We start from the raw sequence: 23,415 nt of genomic DNA, 5'->3' as shown, positions 1-23,415 counted from the left end.
ACACCAGATGACGATGAGAGTATGAAAATAACATCCATAGCCTACTGTCCCGACGGCCAGCGAATGTTCAGTGCTGGTGAAAAGACCACTCGGCGATGGGACTTGCAGTCGGGTAAGGAGATTGAGGAAGCGCGAGATGTTCGCAAGGAGAAAATATGGGTAGTGGCGGTATCAAGGGATGGTCGATGAGTTATCACTGGTGGTGGAATTTACGATTGTGCAGCTGAGCTGGAAGCCTGCGAGGTTGAAACAGGAATCGTGAAAGGATTTCATGGTGGTTCATCGAGTATCACCTGTATTGACATCTCCGCAGACAACAAGCTACTTGTGAGTGGGTCACATTATGGACATCACAGATATGGAACCTGGACACTGGCAAACTCGTGGCTGGTCCATTCAAGAGCGTTTGTTCCGTGGGCGCAATTCGATTCTCCCCGGACTCGAAGAAGCTCGTAGTCAAGTCAAGGCTGGTGATGTTCCTTGAGGTCTGGGATATTCAATTACAGAAATTGGATGTCAGAGTGGAGTGGGGGAATATGTTCGTCGAGAGTTTATTGCATATGCGCCAATGTTCTGGACAGTCTGACACAGCCCGTCGTCCCACCGCCGTGCGCAGAACCCCAGCAAAACGATCTGTCATTATATCTTCTTCCCCCAGGCATCAAATCCATTCGCCCACAATAGGCCATCAACAGCCCATTTTCCTTCGCCATGTCCGCGAACTCTTCCACTCTACTTCTCACGTGAATTCAGTTCCTCTTGTACAGCCTCGCGATCTATGGGAGGTATGTCTCTTTCAACTCGTTTCTGTTAGAGTTAACTCGATCATTCTCACAGTTCTCTGCTACGTTGCCCTTGCCTCCCAACCGCTCGGCCTTGCAGCAGGCCGCAACTCAGCTTGATCATGTCAGTCTCCAGTTTCAGTATATTCACAATACATGACTGAGTCCATATCCAGTTTGAAACAAGCTCTCCACCCCGCCACTCCAACGGAATCACGCAGTTCCTGCGTCAGGGCCTTTCTTTCCGTAGGTCCGGACCCCAACATGAGCTACCAGTCATTGAAGTCGCACCTGGGCGGAAATTTACTGTAACACAATCTTTCCTATTTCTCGTTGCCTTGTTTCTCATGCGCGTCCAATAGCGTCTTGCTACTGCCAAATTACCAGAATACAGGAAAGTCGATGACACTCGGCACCCCTCTAGACAGCAGACTACCGGACCGCAGGATGATCCCTCGTCTGATTCGTCTGACATCGATTGTCTCCCAGATATTCACTGGCTCAAGGCTCTCCTCTACTATTCCTCGTGTTGTTCTCATGGCAGACTCAGGACGCCTCCGCGATGGCGCTTAGAGCGTGTTGACACACCTCGCTAGGATTGCATACCTAGTATTGCTTACGATTGCAATTACTTCAATTTATACTTACTCACTGCAGCATAAAATTCGTGAATCCCTGCCCACTGCAGCTGCAGGGCTACATTAATTGACCTTCGCTTCGACTGCACGTGACGCAATTAGGGCCGCCGAATGTACCCCTACCGCACCTCACATTCATTTCGCTACATATGTAAAGGGAACCATACCCACGCTGATTAGTAGCGAGCGACCCCACGAATCTCGAAGATGAGCGATAGCGAGTCTGACGAGTCTCATCTCATTGACAACACAACTTCCTTAAACCAACTTGAACGCGATGACGGAGCAATAGTGAACTACAGTCAACCCAGTGTCCCAGACATCATCGCCAGCAATGTTGGGATGCTATTCATCATATCCGCACAGTTTTTCTCCGCATGCATGTATATTTCTGTGAAGATACTAAACAGATTGGAGACTCCAGTACATGCGCTTCAGGTCAGCTGTTTCCTTACCTCTGGTCGTCGAATGGAGTGAACGGGATCACAGGTTATTATAATCAGGATGGTATGTCCGAAATAGTTCCCAGGTTCGAGTTGAATATCGATTTGTCCTAGGCCGTCACATTCCTATGTTGTGTGACATACATGTCTGTTGGTTGCTTTCGCAGACAACAACCTACAGCTGATGATACAAAGGATTATTATGAGGATCCCTGATCCGATAACTGGCCCCAAAGATGTTCGATCGTTACTGATCACTCGTGGCATTACTGGGTGCGTACTGATTCTACGCGCACAACCTTCAATTTTCCGATATCTTTTTCTTGGCTAAGGTTTTTCGGACTATCCGGCGTATATTTGTCACTTGAGCATTTATCTGTCGCAGATGCGACAGTCCTGATTTTTTTGACACCTCTTACGACAGCAGTCGCTGGATCCATCCTCCTGAAGGAGAGCTATTCCACCAATCAAGCTGTCGCTGGAGGTGAGAGTTATTCTCTGACTTCTGTTGTCTATGACTTCTTATAGGGGCGTCCCTAGCATGCAGTTTACTCGGTGTGGTTCTCGTTACAAGGCCCCCATTTCTATTCGGCTCCATCCCTAACGGAGGTCACTTGCCAGAAGGAACTCCAGCAGAAAGGCTGGCGGCTGTTGGGTGCGCACCATTATTTGCATGTTACTCCACTAAATTCACCATCATATTTCGGTAGCGCATGTATGATGAGTGTGCTCGGCAATACTGGTGCATGTATGCATGCAATCTCTCATGTCGGGCATATCAATATTTTTTTCCAGATACGTCGATTCGTGCAATTGGAAAACGCGCCCACCCGATGCATGTACTGACATTCTTTTCGCTGTGGTGTACGATCATATCATCATTGGGGTTCGCAAATCCATCCCTGCATTTCACGTGCCGATTTAATACTACTTTCCAACAGGATGATTGTTTTAAATATCCCGGTTGTGTATCCCACACCATGGGGGTGGATGCTTTTATTCATGGTTGGTGTCTTTGGCTTCGTGACGCAGGTGAGTGCTAGTGATCCTGCATCTGCATAGTAGTTATCCATTACTATTCCAGACTCTTTTGACAATGGGACTGCAACGAGAAACTGTGTCGCGTGGTGTCACTGGAATGTACACCCAGGTCATTTTCGCTGTGATGCTGGAACGCCTAATCTTCGGAGTTATGCCGTCCTTACTGTCAATTGTTGGCGCCGTCATTATCATGTCTTCTGCGCTCTATGTTGTCGTAAGTGGTCATGGTCCCCGTTTTTGTTGCCAGAGTTCTGTGCTAATCTATATTGGACCCACCAGATGAACAAGCAGAAAACTGCCCAACAGAGCACCTCTGATGATGTAGCGTGATAATACTAGTGCATTTCTTCAAATAGAAAGACATCAGTTTTAACGTAAGAGCATTTTCCCTCGGACCGGTATTCCTTCGATAAGCGTTTTGTTATATAGGGCTAGACAGTCTCGGTTACTCCATAATAGACCTGCTTGTCCCCCAAAAAAAAAAGGAAACCGGGTTTGAAGTCGTTCGAAGGAACCGAAAAAGATCCGAATGATAACAGGGTTCCGTTAACTTCGGTGAATGAGGTCTTCACCTCTGCTGCATTGATTGAGCTAATGCTCAGTTGTACCTTGCTGTAGGAGCTAAACAAATTTGGAGTGGCAACAGGTCACAACGGCACACATTGCACCGCTTCAGGAGCTTTGTAGAGCCGAAGTATTTCGAAAGGGTAACCCCTAGGGCGCTCGCTACACTCCAGCGAGCTCTAGCGCCATGTCTACGGCCTGCAGTCTGCCGCCTTGAGCCGTAGCCGATTGCCGATTACTGGTAGTATGCCATGGGCATCAGGAAAACGTAATTTGCTACAGAGCGTTACAGAGCGCTCCGTAGCATTCTGTAGCACAATCCAACCCACTGATGTGGATCCACCAACAAAGACTATTCCATAAATTTCTGTTCTCACATTTTGTATAAAAGGGACGCTGCACGCCATTTATCCTTAGCCCCCTTCTACAATTCATAGGTTCTATCGCTTATCATCAAAAATAGGATATCATGGAAACTCGCCCAAAGATGATTTACCTCCCGGACACCATGACCAACTGGCCGTGGCCTCGTGCAATCAACCCTCATTTCGAAGCTGTGAAAATTGAGGCTGATGCTTGGTTTCATAGTTTCAAAGCTCTGGATCCTGAGATATTGGAAGAATTTGACAAGTGTGGTGCAGGTTCGAGTTATGTTAACTTGCCTCTGAAGATCGTTGACGTACATTGTTCTTGTAGCTTACCTAGTAGCGCTGGCTCATCCCACTGTGTCAAGAGGTCCGTACTCAACCCCTGGCGCACACCCCCGGGGCCCTGACTTTATTCTTGCAACATAGAACATCTTCGAGTCGGTTGCGAAATAATGGATATTCAATTATTTGTGGATGAAGTTACCGATAGAAGCACTGCAGCAGGCACCAACGCAATAGTGAATATCGCCATTGATGCCTTACACAATCCTCATAAGATACGACCAGAAGGTGAAAACATCATTGGAGAAATGATGCAACAGTAAGTACCTCCCGCCGCTTGTTTGATCATGCATCTGAATTTTATGTAGATGTTCAACTCATGCGATGCAGACCATAAGCATGACTTGTCAGCGCCGCTTCATTGATGTCTTTACGACATATTTTCGTGCAGTAGCTGTCGAGGCCATTGACCGCGAACAAAAACATTGTCGCAGTATCGATGAACATTTCAAGCACCGACGGGAAACATCTGGCATATTAGTTTGGTTATTACTATGTGGAATGGAGATGGAACTTCCTGATGAGGTGTTCTACCATCCCGCCATCGTGGATATGGTTGAATGCGCCGCAGATTTGGTTACAGTTGACAATGTAAAATCACACTAAAGACTTGGTTTCCGATTTGCTAATAACTGTTATAGGATATGCTCTCGTGGAATAGAGAACAAGCGAGCGGGAACGACTACAATTCACTGATAACTGTTGTCATGCTAGAACTTGACCTCGACATAGGCAGTGCGATGGGTTGGGCAGCCGCCTATCACACTAAACTCAAGAAAAGATTTACTGACGGTCTTGCGAAGATTCCTTCATGGGGTCCTTCCACCGATATCCTAGTCAAGGAGTACCTTGATGGACTAGGAACCTGGGTGCGAGCAAGTTATTGTTGGAGTTTCGACGTTCAAAGGTTTCAAGAACTTCCCAATGGTATGGATAATCACTTACAATGATTTACTTTGCAGGTACTTTGGTACAATGAGTGCGGAGGTGCAGCAAACTAGGCTCGTCCCTTTATTTCCAAAGGTCCATTGCAAAGCTAGCATCTGCGGTGGCGAAGACCACGCTGATTCCCGCTACAGTCAGTAGCAGGGTTTTGTACGATTTCAATTGATTTCCTACCGTAAATCATCTGTTAGCTGCCATTCGTCTACATGTTCCTATGTTGTCTCATTATATCGTCTCCCCTTTCGTTTGTTATTGTTGGAAATCAAACCATTAACATCACAATAGTACATAGTATATTTTTTGTTTATGTACTTCCAGCTCCCGCAGGCTTTCTGTCTTTTACGTCAGAGTAGATATCACCACATGTACTGAGTATTTGACGACTCAACTACGTTGGTTCCAATAAATGACTGCCATTGTACTATCCTACGCAGCATTCACTGGCAGATCATAGAGAAAAAATATTGTCGGCAGGTTTCGAACCTACACTATCCGGGAGGAACAGATTTCAGGTCTGTTAACAACTTGGCCACAACTCTTATGGTTGACGTTCGAAGACCTTCCATGAGCTCAAACCCAAGGTGCGATCAAAAAAAAAAAAAAATTATCACCAGATTTCGAACCTGCATAACCCGGGAAGAACATATTTTAAATCTGTTAACAACTTAGCCATGACTCTTATGGTTGACGTTCGACGACCTCTCTATCAGCTCATGCAAAGGTGTAATCATGGAGAAAAGCAATCGTCAGCAGGTTTCAAACCTGCACGGACAGATCTCGAATCTGTTAACCACTTGGCTATGAATCTATAAGATAAATTGATGAATTCAAGCTAAACTGCCAAATGGGTAAGGTCTGTCTGACGATGTGGCTGGTTGTGCAGGCGAGAGCGAGCGGCCAGTAGCTAACGATAGTGTCATGAACCGCGAATCAGTCCACATGTACCAGCTCGCGCAGCCGTATAGAGCGAGCAAACACGGGAAGAATATGATGTTAGCGGTGAACTTCGATGAGAATACCTATATCCTGTCATCGCTCGATGACGGCCCGTATCGATGACAGCTTGGATGCATAATCTTGCGTGTATATTGGCTAGCCCACATGTAGAGCTGCGCGCCCGTATGGTGGCCATACTTGCGCGTGATAACCTGCAGACATAATCAACTCATAGTGGTCGGGAGAAGTCGTGTAATCCAGTGTACCGATGGTGAATAGGAACGAAAAGCTGCTTCTCCCTCAGTCTGAAATTATGATACTACCGCAGCCACCAAGCCAATGATTCGTTGCATTTATGCGGTCACTTGTCAGCACAATCTCAATGGGAGAAGAGATTGATGGGATGAGAAATAGAATCAGCCGCAACAGGGCGAAGCACAATAAAAGTGACCACCGCACTACTCCTGAAACACTAACTTGCATGCGGGATACCATGTATCTACAGCAAGGCCGACATGTGGATTCAGGGATAGTATCCTGTAAGAGATGCAACTCAGCGCCTACTCACCTTAGCACGCGCAAGTGACCACTCACTCCCACGTCGACGCTCGTGCTCACCGAAAACCGAAAAAGATTCAATGGTGGCCCCATTGACGTTCACAAAGTAGCGTCCCAAGCGCAAACTCAAAAGGAAATACCTCACAGACTCGAACTGACGCTGAAGGGTCATGAGAAATTGGTGAACGAGGTAGCTTTATCCGTGGTACCCGTCTCCTCGTTACTGGCTCCTACGACAAGAGTCTTCTGGACACGGGGAAATCAGTGGACAGCGCTGAGCGGAAGAATTGAAATGTAGTTCGAATCTGTGTAACCGTCAATAGACTTAGGTTCGAAGAAGCGCGCATGCACGTGAGTCGCATTCAAATTCATCCATGCACGCACTTCCTGCCAGAATTCGTAATCTTATAGTCAGCATCTGGCTTCATCTGGCCAAAAATTAATGCACAGTCTGACGTCCACCTGGTTTTGACCTGCCTTCGAATATCTTGAATGCCTAGCAAATCACTGCAGTCAACGCAAAGAGATGTCGTTCACATTCGAATGGCCACGCTTTTCCGACCAGTTTCACACAGATGCCATCGAGATGCTCAACAACGCCCTCAACAAGGGCAATAAACCGCCAGTGATTGCTGACAGAATAGAGGTCGTAGAACTCGAGATGGGGACACAGGTGAGTCCTGCACAGTTCAAACTTCATCCCACCTATCTCCTCATATGCCACCCTGCAGCCACCAGAACTCGAAATTCGGGATATCGGTGACTTGACAATGGACCACTTTCGCGGCATATTTCGGTTCACTTATGCAGGAGACGCACACATCGTACTCAAGACCAAAGTGCAGGTGTTTATTGTTGCCACTTATCTCCCTCTCGTTCTGCCATCTTGACAATTTATTTATCAGGCGAATCCCTTGAATCACAAGCAGCCCGATATACATATCATGACAGGCTCCCGTGGCATGCTGGCTGCCAAGGACCCTCTTGTAGTTCCAATGCTTCTCCGCCTCTCCCACTTCAAACTCAACTCCTATGTCGTCCTAGTCGTCTCAAAGCAAAAAGGCATCACACTCGTATTCAAGACAGACCCTCTCCAGAACGTAGATATAAACAGTACATTCGATTCCATCGCCGTAATTCAAAAGTTCATCCAACGTGAGATCGAAGGCCAGCTTAGGCAGATGTTCAGGGAGGATCTACCAGGAATCATTCATCGTCTAAGTCAGCAATGGGTAAGAGCCAAAGTGGAGGCGCCGTATCTCGACAAGCGAACGCCCACATCGCGACGCAGACCTTTCGACGTCGTCTCTGCACCTGATCTCGCTTACGTGCCACCTGGCTTTTCTGGTGTTGGGTTACACATGCTCCGCCAACAATCACTCGGGTCTCTTTCCTACGGTCGCGCGCGCTCGATATCGGGTGCATCTGTATCAACATCAGCTCGTAGAAGTACCCGAACTCCCCCCACTCCCCTTCGTACTAGTTTTCCAGTATCAGACCCGTCTTCCTCCAACCCCGAGCAAGAAATTTTCGACCCAACATACGGCCTCCGTCCAGAGGGGCTCCCAACAAAAAGCGTCTTCTCATCCTTCAGCCGCCTCTTCACGCGTAACATGGGTCTCGGAGATCTTACTGAAGAGCCCGGAGAAGATGAGGGCTTGGAAGGCGAAGAAGAGCAGGGTTCGTTCGATGTCGTTGACTGGGAAGATTCAGTTGCCGAGTATTCACCACCTCCGACCATCGCCGAGGAGCCTGTCACGGAATACGAAACGCTGCCCGCAGTGGGTGGTGGCACTATCACTCGTCCGCGAGTATACCATTCCCAATCCATGATCCAGTCTCCTTCAGACACACCCCATTTGTCAGACGCAGCTTCTGTCCGCTCAGACTCCCATGCCGGTCCATCGCATCCCACGCGCTTCTTTCATCGGCCGCGTCCTAGTTTCAACCCGTATTTCCCTCTTGCGCCTTCCCTTTACGGCGAACCGCGCCAGTACACACGATCAGAGCCCGGGTACGACATCCCTACCCACTCCCTCCCACCCCGCCCCATCACTCCGTCCAGCCTCGAGACCCAATTCTCTTCAAGCAGCGGTGTCATCGACACCCCACCCTCCTCCATCGCGCCCCTAGACACAAACGCAGACGCAGGAACCTCCCTCAAGTCATCCCTCTCCGCCCGCCGCCTCTCTATCTCCCTCTCTTCTAGTCAAAACCACTTCGACAGCTGGAGCACCACGCATACACACCCCACAGACCCGGATCCAGACCCCGTCATCCTCCGCCCCGCCCTCAACAGCACCATATCCCAGCTGAGTACCCTATCCCATTCGAACCACACATTATCGCCCTATACGCGTTCGCTCGCACATTTCACGGTACGGAGCGTTCCTCCGAGGACGGCGAGTAAGGACCAGGTGATGGGTGAGAGACCTGTTGTTAAGGCGAGGAGGAAGAGGATGTATAGGATTGGGAGTGGGAGGTCGAGGGCGCCGGATATTCAAAAACCAGCCAAGAAGTCGTCTATATCCTCGGAGCAACCGCTCTCGCCCGTACCTCCATCAGAATTCGATCAATCTGATATGGACCGATATTTCCGCTCGCCTCCAACAGCACTATCACAGCAATCCCTATCCCCAGCATCAGACCTACCGCATTCCTCTTCCCATGACGTTCGAAGACGACGTCCACACTAGATCGATTGATTGATCCCGCCATTTGGATTCTCGGCTCAGTTCATGATGATAACGATGATGTATTATGGCAATGCATGGGCTTGTAGCATTGTAGTATACAGACATATTTTATCTTACACATTGCAAGGACACCCCTTCGGTCGGCTCTTCGACGATATACTGTGTTTATAGTAGCAACTCAGGAAATACAACATTAGCAGCCTTGCCCCTCTTTCGCCTCTGCAAATAGACACATCGTGTCTCCGCATTCTCACCCTCGACAACGTCGTGTACAATTGACCGTGAACAAATGGCTCTCTGTTCGAAGGTCGAGTATGGTTCATGCATTAAACGTCGCCGCATATGCGTCGCAAAGGAAGCAGTCTTTGACTCAATGTCCGGGACAAACAGTTTGGACGGAACGCAAAGTTGAGGAGGGGGGGTATTGCGGCTTTCGAATGTATTGATGAGTTGGACTTCGACGAACCGACAATGCAGAGCGGCCACACGCACACGTGCGTTTCTCATCAATCCATTTTGTACTAAGAGGTTTTGTTGAATGGTGTAAATGCAGCTCTGTTTGAGATCCAGGCGATGAGGAGGCATGTCAACATCGCAAGGTAGTCGGGCGTATGTTCTGGTGCGTTCAATGGAGTATGATCGGCTTCTTTCAGGTTGTCTGTAAGATTCTATGTTGTCTTGTGAGCGAAATATGTGATCGATGTCCAATTGCGATACTTACGAAAATTGCCCGGCAATCTGTCCAAAACTTTGTCGTTGGATTCATCGACATAGACATTGAGAGGGGGAAGGGATGCACGATGAAGACAGGTTTCAGCATCTTCGAGAACATGTCGTAGGAAGAGGAAGTCAATAGTGTCGTTGAAGCCTGTCGTCGTTGCCGCTATAGTCCCGACATTCTGTCGATCTCCAGAGCACTCTTCTCCAATGCGATCTACGAAAGCTGCGAACCACGTGTCAACCATGCTGCGAATTGCAGTAATATCAAATTCATTCTCCCGCTTGACTGAAAAGGTACTGCGCGAAACTTTACCTGCTATGATGACCGTTGGAAAGGCGCGAGCGCCGTTTCGTCTTCCACGGTGGGTCGAGGACGCTCACTTACTCAATACTGCAATATCATTGGCAAAGAGATGAAGGGTATGCGTAGATCTGTCTTCATGACATCAATGATAGGTCAGATAATTGTCAGTGCATTCAGTAGATGAATTCCATCTTCATGCTTCCAGCGAAAAGGAATATCTACTGGAAACGGTTGGCACCAAATGTAAGACATTTATACGAATATCGCCAATGTGGCGATGTAATCATCGTATCGCCAGAAATTCTTTTAATCGATCTGACACATGGGTCCTGCTCCCATTTTGAAGATGAACAATGCCGCAGAGGTCGCCATAGTGGTGAGGAAAGAACCGTAAATAGGAATGAACTGCATGACGGGGTGGACGCAATTGCACCCGATGCTGGCACTCTAGTACTGTAGACATTCCAAGAACAAATATCAAGGACAAGGACAATGTACCACACCCACGCAATATGATCTGACTCAAATCCACAACAAAAAGGGTAACACCGACGACTACGACGACGACATTTCCTAATTCTAAATGTACCCATTTTCCTTGCCCATGTTAAACGATGGGGAAAGATTCAGCATGTCTCCCGAAGGTACTACAGGCTGAGCGAGCGGTGAAGATGACATTTCGACCTGGAGAAAATCCTGTATGTGGTGGTTAGATGTCTGACACTAAAACAAAGTGAAAAGAAAAAAAAACTCACATCGACATGCATACTGGGCAACCTACTCGTATTCTGCCTCGCACTCGGTAACTGCCTCAACTCACGAAAATCATTCCGTGTATACGTCTTTGTGAGACCTGTAACAGCCGGCGAGCGCAGCACTGCGGTTGGTGGGGAGATAGCGACGAGACCTAGGACGTCTTGGCTTGGTGATTTGCGCTTTGGTGGTGGGGTGCTGGGTAGGGGAGCTAGTGGTTGAAGGAGGGAAATCAAATCGTATAGGGGGAGCGTGAGGGTCGATGGGAGGAATGAGATCATTGGTGGTGAGGATGGGGAAGGATGGAAGCCTTTGATGATGGGGAGCATGGGGAGCATGTTGGGTGGTAGCGATGTTTCCAAATGAGTGCAGAGCTTGACCCATTGCTCGCAGGTGAGCCCATGGAGATCAGATTGAGAGGGAGAATCGAGGAGTAGAAGCGTGTTGACGACGCTCTCGGAGTCGAGAGAGGAGAGGTTGTCGTTTGATTCTACTACTGCGCCGAGTGCGTGTCCTACTTCCCAGAGCAGCCGTTCGGGATCCCTGTCTTTCTCGTCAGTCGTCTCGAGGACAGCAGAGATCAAGCCGAAGGCGTTCATCCTGCATACGCTCAGCTCTTGCACTTGCACCCCGCGTAAGAGTGCGGTGACGACAGAAAGCCTAAGCTCAATCCCTAGGGACTCTGGATTCCCAGCCAACCGCCCGGCAATCATTCCAAGATGTTTTGAGTAGAGGCCGGCTTCGAGTAAGCCGGCCATGATGGTTCCACACTCTGATTGGTGTAATGCGGATATACACCAGTCACCGTCTTCACCTTCCACGAGCCCTGCCACAAACTCGAGTCCCGCGCCCACTTCCCACTGCGTGACAGCCCCTCTCTCGGCCATCACCTTCAGAAGACCGGCGAGTCTCTTCACCTCATCTTGAACGAGGAACTCGCCCAGCCCTAACACACCCCGATCGAGGCTGACAAGTTGCTGGACCAGTTGGACCTTGTGCATGGGTTCAAGATGACGAAAGAAAAGTGTGAGGGGAGTTAGAATCTGTGGAATAACAGTGGGTATCCAGCCCGCGGGTAAGCCATCCCCATCACCTGCTAGAACTCGAAGGACAAGGTCAAGGGCGCTCGAAACTCTTTTCGCAGGATCGATATTATCAAAATGGAGCCCCTGTTCGAAGAGCGTGCGGAGGACTGCAGATGAGCCGCATTTAGGTTGATCCTGCGAGCTTCTTGAAAGTGCACAGAGTACATTGGCACACGCATGCTTGACAAGGAATGCAGCGTCCCGTACTGCGGTGTTCGCGACAGATTCGTGGGATGCGACATCAGTCCGGCTGTAAATGTCCAAAACACCGCTCACGAGCATTCGCACTGCACGGGTTGTCGTAATGGAGAGTGGATGCAAGCTCGCAATGAGGTAGAGGCTTTCATTCGCGACGAGCAAGAGCGGTTCGAGACCAATCGTAGGCGATGGAGACGGCGTCAACGAGAACCCTTGCTTCACCTCCACGCTGATACGAGTAAACACGTCGATGGTGTAATTCAAAAGTCCATGCGTGTGTTCACCCCATACAGCCTCCAACACCGCCCAGTCGCCACCCTTAGTTCCGCTCTCGATATTATCCTCCAGTGTGTGCATGATGACAGCTACAGCAACCCTGAGAGCCCGTATCCTGCCCTGATCCAAAATTGCGTCATGACCTTCTTTAGCAAACCCAACGAGTTCTTCTACAGCTCCACCAAGGCCCTCATCCGCGAGTTTAGCGGCGCGCTCTATGTCTGCTCGTTCTCGCTCGTTGATCCATGTTAGACTCCATGGTTCCCAGCCCTTCACGCAGCGAACAAAATCAGGATTGAGGAAACTTTGCGGGTTGGCTGCAAGCGCGAAAAGGAGGGACTCGGCATTGATGCCTGCAGTTGTGGGTGGGTCATTTCCGATTGTCATGCATTCCAGGCGGAAGGTCATTTGAGGTAGGAGTAGCAGGGGGGAGATAATCTAATACACTCGTCAGAAGTTGGGTAAAGTAATGATAACTATGACTTACCGCACGATATCCAGGAATTTCCTGCCACAAGCGCAAAACACCCAGGGTGCGCTCGCGACAATGCAAATTTGGAAGGCTGTCCGACCAGGCGTACACAGCTAGCACTGAAGCAACGCCAACATATGCCCTAACGAATGCCATGAACTCCGAATGCGTTATTTCCTCAGAGGGGTTCAAGCCAGACATCAAATCCAGCGGATATACGCCCTCGTATGCCGGCGCATCTCTGATCCTCGCGAAAAGGTCCTCATGAGTGGTGATACACGATAGCCATATGCCAAAACTCTTCTCCTCCTTCCCGATGTCCTTTAAAAACAACGCTGCCCTGGTGTAATCTGCGTCTGGGACCCCGGACAACGCTTGTTCGAAGACTGTCCACGATCCTACCCGATCACTTAGCCGTCGACAAGCCTTCTTCATCTCGGGGGTCACTGTCGGCAGCGCAAGGACAGCTTGTAGGACATTAAGAAACCATGACGCCTTCAACAACCGCGATACATCAGGATTCGTGGATGCATCCAGAAGTGTGAATAGAGCGTCTTCATCCAAGGTTGATGAGTCAAATATCGTCTCGAGTTCGAGCGCTTGCTGCGAGGGTATGAAAACAAGTGTTATGCACCTGAAAATTGACATACCATCAAAGCCTGCGCAAATTCAGGAGTCTGCGAAGCAGAGCGGGAAAGAATGCCTGCAATGAGATACGATTGTGCATCGTCCTACGAAACGAGTTGATAGGCTTGGATAGGGATTGACTTCAGAAGACGTACCCTGGGGCCAACAGCCTCGGAGACCTTCTTTGCAAAACGATGCAATTGCTCTGATGAAACGTCATCCACCACAGGACGACTCAAACATCGGAACGCAGTATCTAAGTCGATGTCCATTTCTTCCTCGTTCAGGTCGGAGTAAAGATGCGGAAATTCAGGGAGTTCCCAGTCATCATTAGGTTGCTTGAGGCAGAACATAAGGCGAATGACGAGGGAAAGGGAGGCGCATTGGGAATGAGTGCCAGGAGATTCCTCGCAAGAGCAGTCGGGTCGTTACTTTTTGCAGCGTCTAAGGCAGGTACGAGGGGAACGGAGGAATGGATGGGTAAGGAGAGGGGAGAGTAAGTAGTTGACTTGGTTGGGGTATCTGAAACAACATCGCCGTATATTGCCATTGATACTGTTTCAAAGTCTCCACGTACAATCATTAAACGAGTCGCAAACTGAGAGTTTAGTTGGAAAAGACAAGATATAAATGACATTCAAGGTACCTCAGAGCCCATGTTCACTGCGTACTCCACTATACCGCCCGCGTATGGGATGACGGTTGGCATGAGTGCATTAGGTGCCTTGAGCTTTTGCTTAGCGTCCACTGATGAGCCAACTGGGTGGGCATTGAAGTAAACATCAAGAAAGAACGCTTCTGGTTCTGTGCGGCTGATTATATGGTTATGTCTATGTCACGCAGCGTGATCAGGAATAATTGCACTTACGCGATGATGTCTGGACACTGACCAAAGGGTTGAGCGTCTGTGGGAAATATCTTGATCGAGTGCACTCTGCTCGGTGACGAGAATCTGATAGCGGAGAGCTTGGACGGGCCTGCAGGACTGAGCGTGCACCATTGTAGCAGCATCATTCAAGCCAACTTGGATGCCTGAGGATGTTGTTTGGTTTAGAGGCTCCTGCCAAACATTGCAATACGAGTTCATGTTTGGATGTTCATATTGATGCTGCATTTGCATTTGCCGTTTCTTCACGTCAACATTTTCGCAAGGCTCGTCGTCTCTTCGTTGTCACGCATTCACTGTCTCTTCGCATCAACGTTTTCGCAAGGCTCACCATCTGTTAGTTGTCGTGCATTCACTAGGTCTCATCGCACCAACATTTTCGCAGGGCTTTCTGTCTCTTTGCTACCAGTCCCTTCGCTATCAATGCTGATACGAAGAGACGATGAATGCGCGTCTTTTCACATCAACATTTTTGGCGCCAGGGCTCCGTGAATAACTAGGCTCGATGCCTATTGCACGGACCATCCCGAAGGCAGCGGCAAAGTAGATTCGTTCTCCAGAGGTGCCATGTTTGAACCTCCTACTGACTTATTAGAGGGCAAGTTCAACAGGCCGCCGAAGCAAATAAAGATGAGCGTCCTGACTGTTGAATCTTCTTGAGTTTTCTGCGCTGCCGGACAGGCTTCCATCCGAAAATGGAAGATGCACCATTTGCAAACCTATAGCTACTTCATCTTCGGTTTATAGCACTACAACACTTCCTTCAAAACCGTCGAGTTCTGACACCAGCCTCCCTACCACCACTGTATCATCACACGTTGCCTACCCACTGACGGCTGCAAATGCAACTTTAAGGAGCTCGTGGCGACAAACCCAGAGCTACACGAGCCAGGAACCCCCCAAGAAACGACAACCAAGCTTTAAACCAATGTGAGTCACTGCGAATATCACCGCACGGCAAGTCAAGTCTGCTATTAATACGAAATCTTGTAAGACTCACGCTGCTCATACCATACCAGGAGCTTGTGCGCTCTCGACTGGCAACAGAATGGCAACTAAACGGAACCCGCGAGCATTTTTGCAACCCATTGGAACAAGCTCTCGAATACCGACAAAGAGGCATGTCACTGTTATTGTGTTCACGTCCATCATATTCTCTAACCTACCAATATCTTAGATGTACAAGCGCAAAGCCGCTGCTCGCGTGAATCTTGTTTTTTCTCATTCTGGATCCTGTACTGATACCCTCTTTTTCAGCTCAATTCTTCGCCATCTGCTCAAGGCGTTCCTGGCTCGGGTTGGTCTTTGTGTCCACGGTCTATGGACCCGAGGTGGATTGCCAGTGAGTGGATGTGAGGAGCGTGGATGGCAGCTTTCGTACGCGGTATGGCGCGAACTAGGATGGCTGGCGACCCGGATGAGCAGCGGATACCCTACCCTATATCACCATCATAACACCCATTCATGGAAATACCCGTCGATACTCGTTCTATTGCATTAGACGTGTATCTAAACTAAGCAAGAATACCATCTCAACAACTCTTGATATTTATCTTTTCCATCTCGAAAAGTGCCGGTTTTTTCTACAGACTTCTAAACGAGTCGATACAGTCTATAGCTTCGATGTCTATCGATACATATCCCTCCCTCTGGTCGATTTTCACTGGGAGTGAAGAGTTGGACAGAAAGCACTGCGAAAAAGTTAATGCAAAGAGACGGTGAATGCGAGTGACAGCGAAGACGAGACCACTGCGAAAAGTTCTAGGGCTCCGTCAAGTTTCGAAAACGAGTTCATGTTTGGATGTTCATATTGACGCATTGATGGCCTCAATCGAGAAAGGCAGCGCACAAACTCAAGAAGATTCAGCAGCCAAGACAGTTCATCTTCAAAGTTTATTCGCTTCGGCGGCCTGTTGGACCTGCTCTCTGATAAGTAAGTTGAAGGATCAAACACGGCACCTCTGGAGAACAGATCTACTTTGCCATTGCCTTCGGGAGGGTCTGCGCAATGGGCATTCGCTTTTCCATAGCTCAAACATGTCAGAATAGCTCAAAAAAATTGTTTTCTAAACTGCATACAAAACTCGTCAAAAACTAGTTTTTGAGACTCGTGAAAACCCTGAGGATAAGCCTAGTTAACCATGTCGTATACCTCGAGCCTAGTTTTCACGAAGCCCTGGCGCCGAAATATTGATACGAAGAAACGATGAATGCGTGCCAGCGAAGGCCCGCCGAACGGGTGGAAAGCCCTGCGAAAACGTTGACGGGAACAGACGGTGGCAGAGAAGAGACAGAAAGCCCTTGGCAAACGTCCGTGTGAAAGAGACAGTGAATGCATGATGGTTGCGAAAACGTCGATGTGAATAGACAGCGAGCTTTGCGACATCGATGCGAACAGACAGTGAATACATGAATACCAGTGCACGCTGTAGAGCCGCCGAGTCAGAATATGGCTTCAGAAACCAGCGCGAATGATGACATCACAAGGTATCTCGACTATCGGAAGTGGAGTCGAGTTCGCAGCGCGGCGGCGGGCCTCCTCGGCTTCCTGGGCCCACTCTGCTGGCAAAAGCCGCTGCTCGTTTCGTTTGGCATCTGCATCATGGGTCTTTCCGCTGAACAATGTGCAGTATCGAAATGCTTCATGGGGGTGTGGAGCAATGAACTGGCGAAGGTCATCCAGAGTAGCGTTTTGTAGTTCCGCGATGCGATTGGTATAGTATGTTGTGCTGACTCGTATAGCGGACGAGAGGAGAGCTAACGCAAACAATACGTATTGTTGAAATATTGCAGGGTTTGTTGTGGAAGGGAAAAGTTGGAACTCGATTGTGTCCCGCGAATCTTCAATGGGCTGAAGCGATCGGAATTGATTAAGGTCCTTGAGCGTGTTGAACATATGCTGTATGGCACTTTGCCATGAGCCGACAGAAAGTCTCGGAGAGGCCGTCTATAGCCAAATATTCAACAACATGATAGGAGACGAAAAGTAATTACTTACAGTAGGGGTTTTCGTAGGCCACAGTACCATTAGCCATGACGTTCCATTGCGAGTAGGTACCAGCATCTTTAAGACCGTGGTTGAGGCGAGATTTCAGGAAGTGATGTATCGCAGTGGCATTGTGGGATATATCACGTTTGGTGGGTTCCATTCGAGATCCGAAATCTATGAGCTCGGTAACGGTATCTTGTAGTGGCATCAATGTGATTTCGAGCTCAAAACCAACTGGGGTATTGATTGACTCCATGGTCGTAGTCGTAGAGAAGATGGGGTTGGAAACAAGTTCATGTCTTCGTTCCGACTTCTACTTATAGTAAGCGCTATGTGTTCTATGACATCACCAGCGGGCAGCGCGCTATATTCCGGTTCCACAGAGACACAGAGTTGCAGACAACTCGGGTTTGAGGCCTAGGGACTGGAAGGCGATCTTCACCAGTGCTGTGGAGCCGCGGGTTTACAGATATTCCCTAGGATCTCGAAAATGCTACCCCACCTGATGACAAAAGTGTCTGGACGCCTGTAGAATTTGGTGCAGGGTCTCCAATCCAATTCGCAGGAGCTTGTGCTCGTCATTGGGACATCGGATGCTGTGGTTACTATCTGTTTAAATAGAATGTCGAGAACGCGACACTGAACTCTGGCCTGCGGGTCCCTAGTGCATGATAAGTCACGCGGGACCACGATAAGGATTTCATCGAGGACGCGTGCTGAGGAGAGACCCATGATCCACAGAAGATGATTTGTAGTAGTGTTTCATACAACCCCAGGGTGCTACTCATGTTCCAACTTGATCGATCTGATCATTTGTATCACTGCACTTTATCGAACCAAACTTCAGCTCTGTTTTTCACAGTCGCTTGCGTTCGCTCCCTCTCCATGAGTTGACCCACCAGCCCGACTAACCCAAACCCGACAACCTTGCCATTTTCGACAACGAAATCTGCCGTAGCCTCGGACGTCCCTATCTCCGCTGTCTCAAAGGGTGTCCTGTCACGCCCATATCCTTCCGGGAACAGCGAAGTGTACTGAACCACAAACGTACTTCCAGACCGATGCACGACTCGAATATGAGATGACCATATGCGAGGCCATGCTGCGAACAGCTGAACGGTCTGGGGAGCACTTGACTTTCCTCCATCCACCGCAGCGAAGTCGGAGATCACATCTTGACAATACGAGGTGCTGCCGGAAGGACTGCAAAAGGTGATAGCGCCGTATCCAGCGTTGGCGTATGTGCCCGAGAACTCTTCGAGTGTAAGTTCCAAACCAACGACGTTTTCGTTTGGAGGTGTGACTGGTTTCTTCTCAGACGTGTCGGGTTCACTGAAGCGGTGATAGGTGAGCAAAGGGAAAGGAACTTAGAAATGAAAATAACGAACATCGGTGGTAAGGGTTTTGACCGCAAGTTCAGAGCTGCGTCGACTATACGCTTGAAGATATTCATCACAGGTGTTGCTTTATCGCCGCCGTTGGCAAAGACGACGACTCCAACATCGTCATTTGGAAGGAATGAGGCTAGCGTAGAGAATCCTGGAACCGACCCTGTGTGATATACGATCTAATACTCCGGCATCAGTCATCATGCACAATAATGAATGAACATTTGTTACATCATGGCCCAGGTACGAGTTTCTGAACCATCCCATCCCATACCCCTGAATCGAGAGCTCAGGATCAGCTGAGGCGCTGATGGATACGGAGTATGATTGTGATGCGTTTCCATGTACAGAAAGCGGTATAACTGTGACGTTATTGTGCACGCCCTTGTTAAGCCATAATGCCAACCCATTTTGACTGGATGGAACAAACGTCTTCAGTTGATAAATAGACGAAGGCAAAAAGCATCTACCATGTCTACAGCACTCGAAATCACACCGCCTGCACCAGCCAGCAGCGTTGCCATCTCTTCTGTAAAACACTCAGGCAAGAGTCTACCACTGCTGGTCCATCCTTGGGTGAATCTGCCAGTCTTCCCAGCCTTTGTGGGCGAGAACGTAGAAGAAGACATTCCTAGTGGCGTGAAGATTCGATCCTCCACAAAAGATGTGTATGTTTGTGCGGAGTAAGTTTCAATGATATGTGCGGCTGCCGTGAACATCTGTTTGTAGATTAAGAAGATGCATTTAGCGCTTTTGTTGAGACTGCTGTTACCTTGTTGTTGTACGACCACTGTTCCCGAAGTTCAAAAGCTGGCCTTAGATAGCGCATCCGCAATACATCACCTTTCGGGCTGTCGCCTGGTCCATACGAGTAGTCATGGCTAGCTCACGCTCAATAAAATCTTGTGCTGGAGCGAAGAATTTGAGTCAAGCTTACCGAGGAAGGCCAGACACGTGAGAGAGGATGTCCTTCATATTTGCTTTCTTGGACGCCCAGTCATCCATCAATTGCCACTCTCCCGGAAGGATATCTTGTACTAAGGTGTGCCAATTAAATTCCGACAGAGCGGGAGGAAGCGGTGTAACATTTCTTCCATGCTCATAGTCATCCATCAAAATTCCAATAGCGCTCGCGCAGAAAGCCTTGGACACAGACGCCATGTGGAATAATGTCTGGAAATTGCAGCTTCAGATTCCATACAAGAAGAAACTTGAGCAGTTCGCACGTCTTCTGTTGTCTTGTCCCCATCCTCCGTCATGTTTCCCCATGAATGAAATTCCGGTTCGCCGTACCTCGGGACAACTGCGACAGACAGTCCAGTGATGTTCCAAGTATCGAGGGTCTCCTGGATAGAGTTGGAGAGCTCTGAGGTGATAACCTGGCGGCCCTGGCCATTGTTTACCCGGACAGGATCAACTAAGAACAATAGCTGGGAAAGATGGGTGAAAGGCTGACTCAAGAAGCCTAATGCTATACTCAGTAGTTTAACCATGATGTTGAGAAGGGGGTAGGAGAATGGTCACTCGGTGGCCAGCCTTGCGAGATCTTGCGCTCTAAAATAACAAATATTGTGGGAGTAACATACGTAGATAAGCTTAAGCTTATAATTATCTTCTTCCCTACCGGTACGGACCGTCTTGACTCGAAGTCATTCGACGATAAACGATAAACGATTTTATGTGCGGTATCACATGACTTACATAATCATCACGATGTAAGTGCTTCTTCTGGCTCTAGGTCTTTCATCAACTTTTGTATTACCGTGAATAGATACCTTATCGAACCAGACCTCGGCGCTGCAACTCTGTCTTTCACGGTCATATGTGTTCGCTCTCTGTGAGTTGACCCACCAGTCCGACCAAGTCAGTCCCAACAACCTTTCCATCTTCCACAACGAACACTACCTGTCTCAAAACGTATACCGTTGCGTCCATTCCTTCAGGAAACAATAAAGTGTACTGCCCCACGAATGTATTTCCAGACTGATGCACGCCTCGAATATGAGATAACCATACGCGAGACCAGGCCGCGAAAACTGAGCTGACCAGGAGTACTCGACCTTTTACATCTACAGAAGCAAAGTCGGAGATCATATACAATCTCGACAATACGAGGAGCTGCCGGAAGGACTGCAAAAGGTAATGGTGCCGTATCCAGCGTTGGCTATGTACCCGAGAACTCTTCGAGCCAACGACGCCACCATGTGGAGCTGTGGTTGGTTTCTTCTCAGATGTGCTGGGTTTACTGAGTTGGTAATAGCCTGATGGGTGAGCAAAGGGAAAGAAGGATTTGGCGACGAAAAGAACGAACATCGGTAGTGATGGTTTTGACCGCAGGTTCAGAGCCACCTCCACTATCGGTCGGAGATAGTCACCACACGCGTTTTTCTTTCGAGCTGTCAAATGCTACTCTGTATGAGTAGTCGTGGATAGCTCACGCTTGGTAGAAATTTGCGCTGGAGCGAAGAAATTCCACCAAGCTTACCGAGGAAAGCCAGACACGTAAGAGAGGATGTCCCTCAGATCAGCTTTCTTGGAGGCCCGGTTATTTATCAATTGCCATTCTCCCGGAAGGCTGTCTTGTACTAAGGTGTGCCAATTAAATTCCGTCAGAGCGGGGGGAAGCGGTGTGGCATAGACGGAGGTAAGGGACCTGGTGTCATTGATTGAACACACTGTGTTTATCTAGTAGCGGGTATACTATGCTGTTCCTCTGGACTCTATGAGTTCCAAGTTCCGAGTCATGCCAAGGCCCATTCTGCATCGAGAAAGACGCTTGATTTTTTGGTGCTAAAAGGGCTAGCACCAGCAATGCACACTTCCTGATAGTCCATTATTTACACAGTGAAGCTTCTGAAAGATTCTTTGTGTGCACGAGGATCGCAGGACTACTTAATAGTGCTGTGCAGAGTTGTCGAATTGGCCGCTGCCGACCGGTGACCTGGTGGCACCCTACGGTTTGTATGCCACTATTTGGTTAGCGCTCATGAATTTAATATTCGGGGTGTAGGACTGCTGCGGCCCTCCTACTTCGTTCTCAACCAACGCATCAACGTTTTGTCGTCGCAATCAATGTCGCGCCCTTCACCAAAGCTACTACACCTTACTGTACAAGTTCCGGCTGATATCAAAGGCCGTCGGCGAAGCGGGAGTATCGTCAAAGTCGAAGAAGTTGGTGGGCGTACAGAGGAACTTTTGGACCGTAGCGCATACCTCAACATCAATGCTAACTGGGTGAATGCAAAGGGTGCATAGCGCTACTCAAGTAATGTGAACATTTCACTGAACCGTCTGCTCAGGTGCATGGCTCATACACGTCGTCTTGGTCTTCATGGGAAAGATCATTATCGATACTATACCTGGCATGACACAGCAGATCAGCTGGACCCTCGTTAACCTTATATACCTTAACGTATGCTCCATCCATCCTTCGGTCTGTTCTGCCTTATGTTTGACATGCCACGTATCTCCGCAGCTCTCGTATCTCATGTTCCACTGGGTTACCGGCATTCCCTTCGATAACGAGCTTCACGGCGGCGCATATGACGATCTCACTCTTTGGGAACAAATTGATGATGGCGCACAATATACACCATCGAAAAAATGGTTATTCACTGCGCCTATATTACTGTTCGTCTTGTGCTTGTGATGCGTCATATTTCACTCACAGCACACGTACCAGTTTCTTGGCTTCGACACACTACACAAATTACAATCCCTGGCTATTCGCTATCAATCTCACCGCTCTCATCGTACTTGCCATAATCCCAAAACTTCCTCAGGTACGTCGTCCACGTCACAACCACCTGACTTCCCACTCAATTCCCCTTGCGTCCAAATTATTGAATATCCAAACTTGACTGCTTTCCTTCAGCTCCACAGACAACGCGTTCGTTTCCTCACCGGTGACGCCTCAGGCGTTTCAACGCCTGTCACCCCCTCCTTTCCCAAGATGGACCAGAATCCACTACATGCTGCAAACCCAACCGATGCTCGCTTCGGGTGATATCGCGCATCCCTCTGCATTGTTCAGCACCTGTGTTATATCTTTACGTAAGGAGGCTTTCTTTGGCTCTTACCCATCAGGGGAGGAACACAATCACCACACCATTGCACACCATATACAATTTACACATAAATTCCCATGCTGCGGTGATAATCTCAACTAATGGTGTATATATCCAGGCAATGGCGATTGTAATGCATTGTGCTAGATTCTACGTGACTTCCTGCTTCTAGGCTGGATCCTGTCCTCTAATTATTTTCTTTCCACCGACGGCACCGACACGATTTCACGAGGGATCTCGCTTATTGGGCGGGTATGATGTCTTCGCTCCCACTCGGGGCCGACACGTCATTGTAGTGTGAAAGACGTAGCCTAAACATAATAAGCACACAGCTCGC

At 48.7% G+C, this 23,415-nt stretch overlaps 11 protein-coding genes across 11 annotated transcripts; 5 read left to right on the top strand and 6 right to left on the bottom strand.

Moving 5' to 3' along the window:
* The first annotated feature begins 351 nt into the window (after positions 1-351).
* On the top strand, positions 352-1,386 carry BJ212DRAFT_880002 (uncharacterized protein). The gene is made up of 4 exons (XM_041344265.1): positions 352-538; positions 592-785; positions 838-906; positions 959-1,386. The coding sequence occupies exons 1-4, from the start codon at positions 514-516 to the stop codon at positions 1,142-1,144; spliced, it is 474 nt and encodes a 157-aa protein (XP_041187144.1). The 5' UTR covers positions 352-513; the 3' UTR covers positions 1,145-1,386.
* A 241-nt stretch (positions 1,387-1,627) lies between these two features.
* On the top strand, positions 1,628-3,187 carry BJ212DRAFT_1283900 (drug/metabolite transporter superfamily; the record flags this gene model as incomplete). Its single annotated transcript, XM_041331785.1, has 10 exons — positions 1,628-1,858; positions 1,910-1,927; positions 1,978-2,009; positions 2,059-2,136; positions 2,196-2,347; positions 2,404-2,518; positions 2,574-2,611; positions 2,659-2,749; positions 2,805-2,895; positions 2,948-3,187. 10 exons carry the CDS (start codon positions 1,628-1,630, stop codon positions 3,185-3,187), a joined length of 1,086 nt encoding a protein of 361 aa, XP_041187143.1.
* Positions 3,188-3,937: 750 nt separating this feature from the next.
* On the top strand, positions 3,938-5,264 carry BJ212DRAFT_1283935 (terpenoid synthase; the record flags this gene model as incomplete). The annotated part of the gene is made up of 5 exons (XM_041331788.1): positions 3,938-4,109; positions 4,263-4,437; positions 4,487-4,769; positions 4,820-5,085; positions 5,141-5,264. The coding sequence occupies 5 exons, from the start codon at positions 3,938-3,940 to the stop codon at positions 5,262-5,264; spliced, it is 1,020 nt and encodes a 339-aa protein (XP_041187142.1).
* A 577-nt stretch (positions 5,265-5,841) lies between these two features.
* On the bottom strand, positions 5,842-6,317 carry BJ212DRAFT_1392832 (uncharacterized protein). Its single transcript, XM_041337081.1, has 3 exons — positions 6,063-6,317; positions 5,962-6,027; positions 5,842-5,929 (listed from the first exon to the last, which is right to left on the bottom strand). The coding sequence occupies exons 1-3, from the start codon at positions 6,253-6,255 to the stop codon at positions 5,922-5,924; spliced, it is 267 nt and encodes an 88-aa protein (XP_041187141.1). The 5' UTR covers positions 6,256-6,317; the 3' UTR covers positions 5,842-5,921.
* Positions 6,318-6,988: 671 nt separating this feature from the next.
* Positions 6,989-9,396, top strand: BJ212DRAFT_879859 (uncharacterized protein). The gene is made up of 3 exons (XM_041344264.1): positions 6,989-7,290; positions 7,349-7,462; positions 7,523-9,396. Exons 1-3 carry the CDS (start codon positions 7,144-7,146, stop codon positions 9,311-9,313), a joined length of 2,052 nt encoding a protein of 683 aa, XP_041187140.1. The 5' UTR covers positions 6,989-7,143; the 3' UTR covers positions 9,314-9,396.
* Positions 9,396-10,369, bottom strand: BJ212DRAFT_879798 (uncharacterized protein). Its single transcript, XM_041344263.1, has 3 exons — positions 10,347-10,369; positions 10,035-10,290; positions 9,396-9,981 (listed from the first exon to the last, which is right to left on the bottom strand). Exons 2-3 carry the CDS (start codon positions 10,276-10,278, stop codon positions 9,479-9,481), a joined length of 747 nt encoding a protein of 248 aa, XP_041187139.1. The 5' UTR covers positions 10,279-10,290; positions 10,347-10,369; the 3' UTR covers positions 9,396-9,478.
* A 334-nt stretch (positions 10,370-10,703) lies between these two features.
* Positions 10,704-14,828, bottom strand: BJ212DRAFT_1392824 (uncharacterized protein). Its single transcript, XM_041337080.1, has 8 exons — positions 14,617-14,828; positions 14,395-14,560; positions 14,206-14,346; positions 13,904-14,086; positions 13,772-13,852; positions 13,137-13,724; positions 11,093-13,087; positions 10,704-11,033 (listed from the first exon to the last, which is right to left on the bottom strand). Exons 1-8 carry the CDS (start codon positions 14,760-14,762, stop codon positions 10,917-10,919), a joined length of 3,417 nt encoding a protein of 1,138 aa, XP_041187138.1. The 5' UTR covers positions 14,763-14,828; the 3' UTR covers positions 10,704-10,916.
* Positions 14,829-16,674: 1,846 nt separating this feature from the next.
* BJ212DRAFT_1392812 (uncharacterized protein) lies at positions 16,675-18,069 on the bottom strand. Its single transcript, XM_041337079.1, has 4 exons — positions 17,633-18,069; positions 17,114-17,581; positions 16,805-17,060; positions 16,675-16,765 (listed from the first exon to the last, which is right to left on the bottom strand). The coding sequence occupies exons 1-4, from the start codon at positions 17,696-17,698 to the stop codon at positions 16,722-16,724; spliced, it is 834 nt and encodes a 277-aa protein (XP_041187137.1). The 5' UTR covers positions 17,699-18,069; the 3' UTR covers positions 16,675-16,721.
* A 273-nt stretch (positions 18,070-18,342) lies between these two features.
* BJ212DRAFT_1392807 (beta-lactamase/transpeptidase-like protein) lies at positions 18,343-20,696 on the bottom strand. The gene is made up of 7 exons (XM_041337078.1): positions 20,238-20,696; positions 19,949-20,184; positions 19,784-19,892; positions 19,482-19,730; positions 19,243-19,395; positions 19,012-19,190; positions 18,343-18,955 (listed from the first exon to the last, which is right to left on the bottom strand). Exons 1-7 carry the CDS (start codon positions 20,502-20,504, stop codon positions 18,442-18,444), a joined length of 1,707 nt encoding a protein of 568 aa, XP_041187136.1. The 5' UTR covers positions 20,505-20,696; the 3' UTR covers positions 18,343-18,441.
* A 48-nt stretch (positions 20,697-20,744) lies between these two features.
* On the bottom strand, positions 20,745-21,661 carry BJ212DRAFT_1392805 (uncharacterized protein; the record flags this gene model as incomplete). Its single annotated transcript, XM_041337077.1, has 2 exons — positions 20,745-21,256; positions 21,323-21,661. Coding segments are annotated over 2 exons (471 nt in total), but the record flags the coding sequence as incomplete, so codon positions are not given.
* A 338-nt stretch (positions 21,662-21,999) lies between these two features.
* On the top strand, positions 22,000-23,389 carry BJ212DRAFT_1392801 (ORMDL family-domain-containing protein). Its single transcript, XM_041337076.1, has 6 exons — positions 22,000-22,258; positions 22,311-22,423; positions 22,487-22,641; positions 22,694-22,793; positions 22,886-23,064; positions 23,197-23,389. The coding sequence occupies exons 1-5, from the start codon at positions 22,084-22,086 to the stop codon at positions 23,015-23,017; spliced, it is 675 nt and encodes a 224-aa protein (XP_041187134.1). The 5' UTR covers positions 22,000-22,083; the 3' UTR covers positions 23,018-23,064; positions 23,197-23,389.
* Positions 23,390-23,415: the final 26 nt, after the last annotated feature.

This window comes from Suillus subaureus, assembly GCF_016647635.1.
Source record: "Suillus subaureus strain MN1 chromosome Unknown BJ212scaffold_55, whole genome shotgun sequence".
NCBI lineage: Eukaryota > Fungi > Basidiomycota > Agaricomycetes > Boletales > Suillaceae > Suillus > Suillus subaureus.
This window is presented reverse-complemented; position numbering and strand designations above follow the sequence as displayed.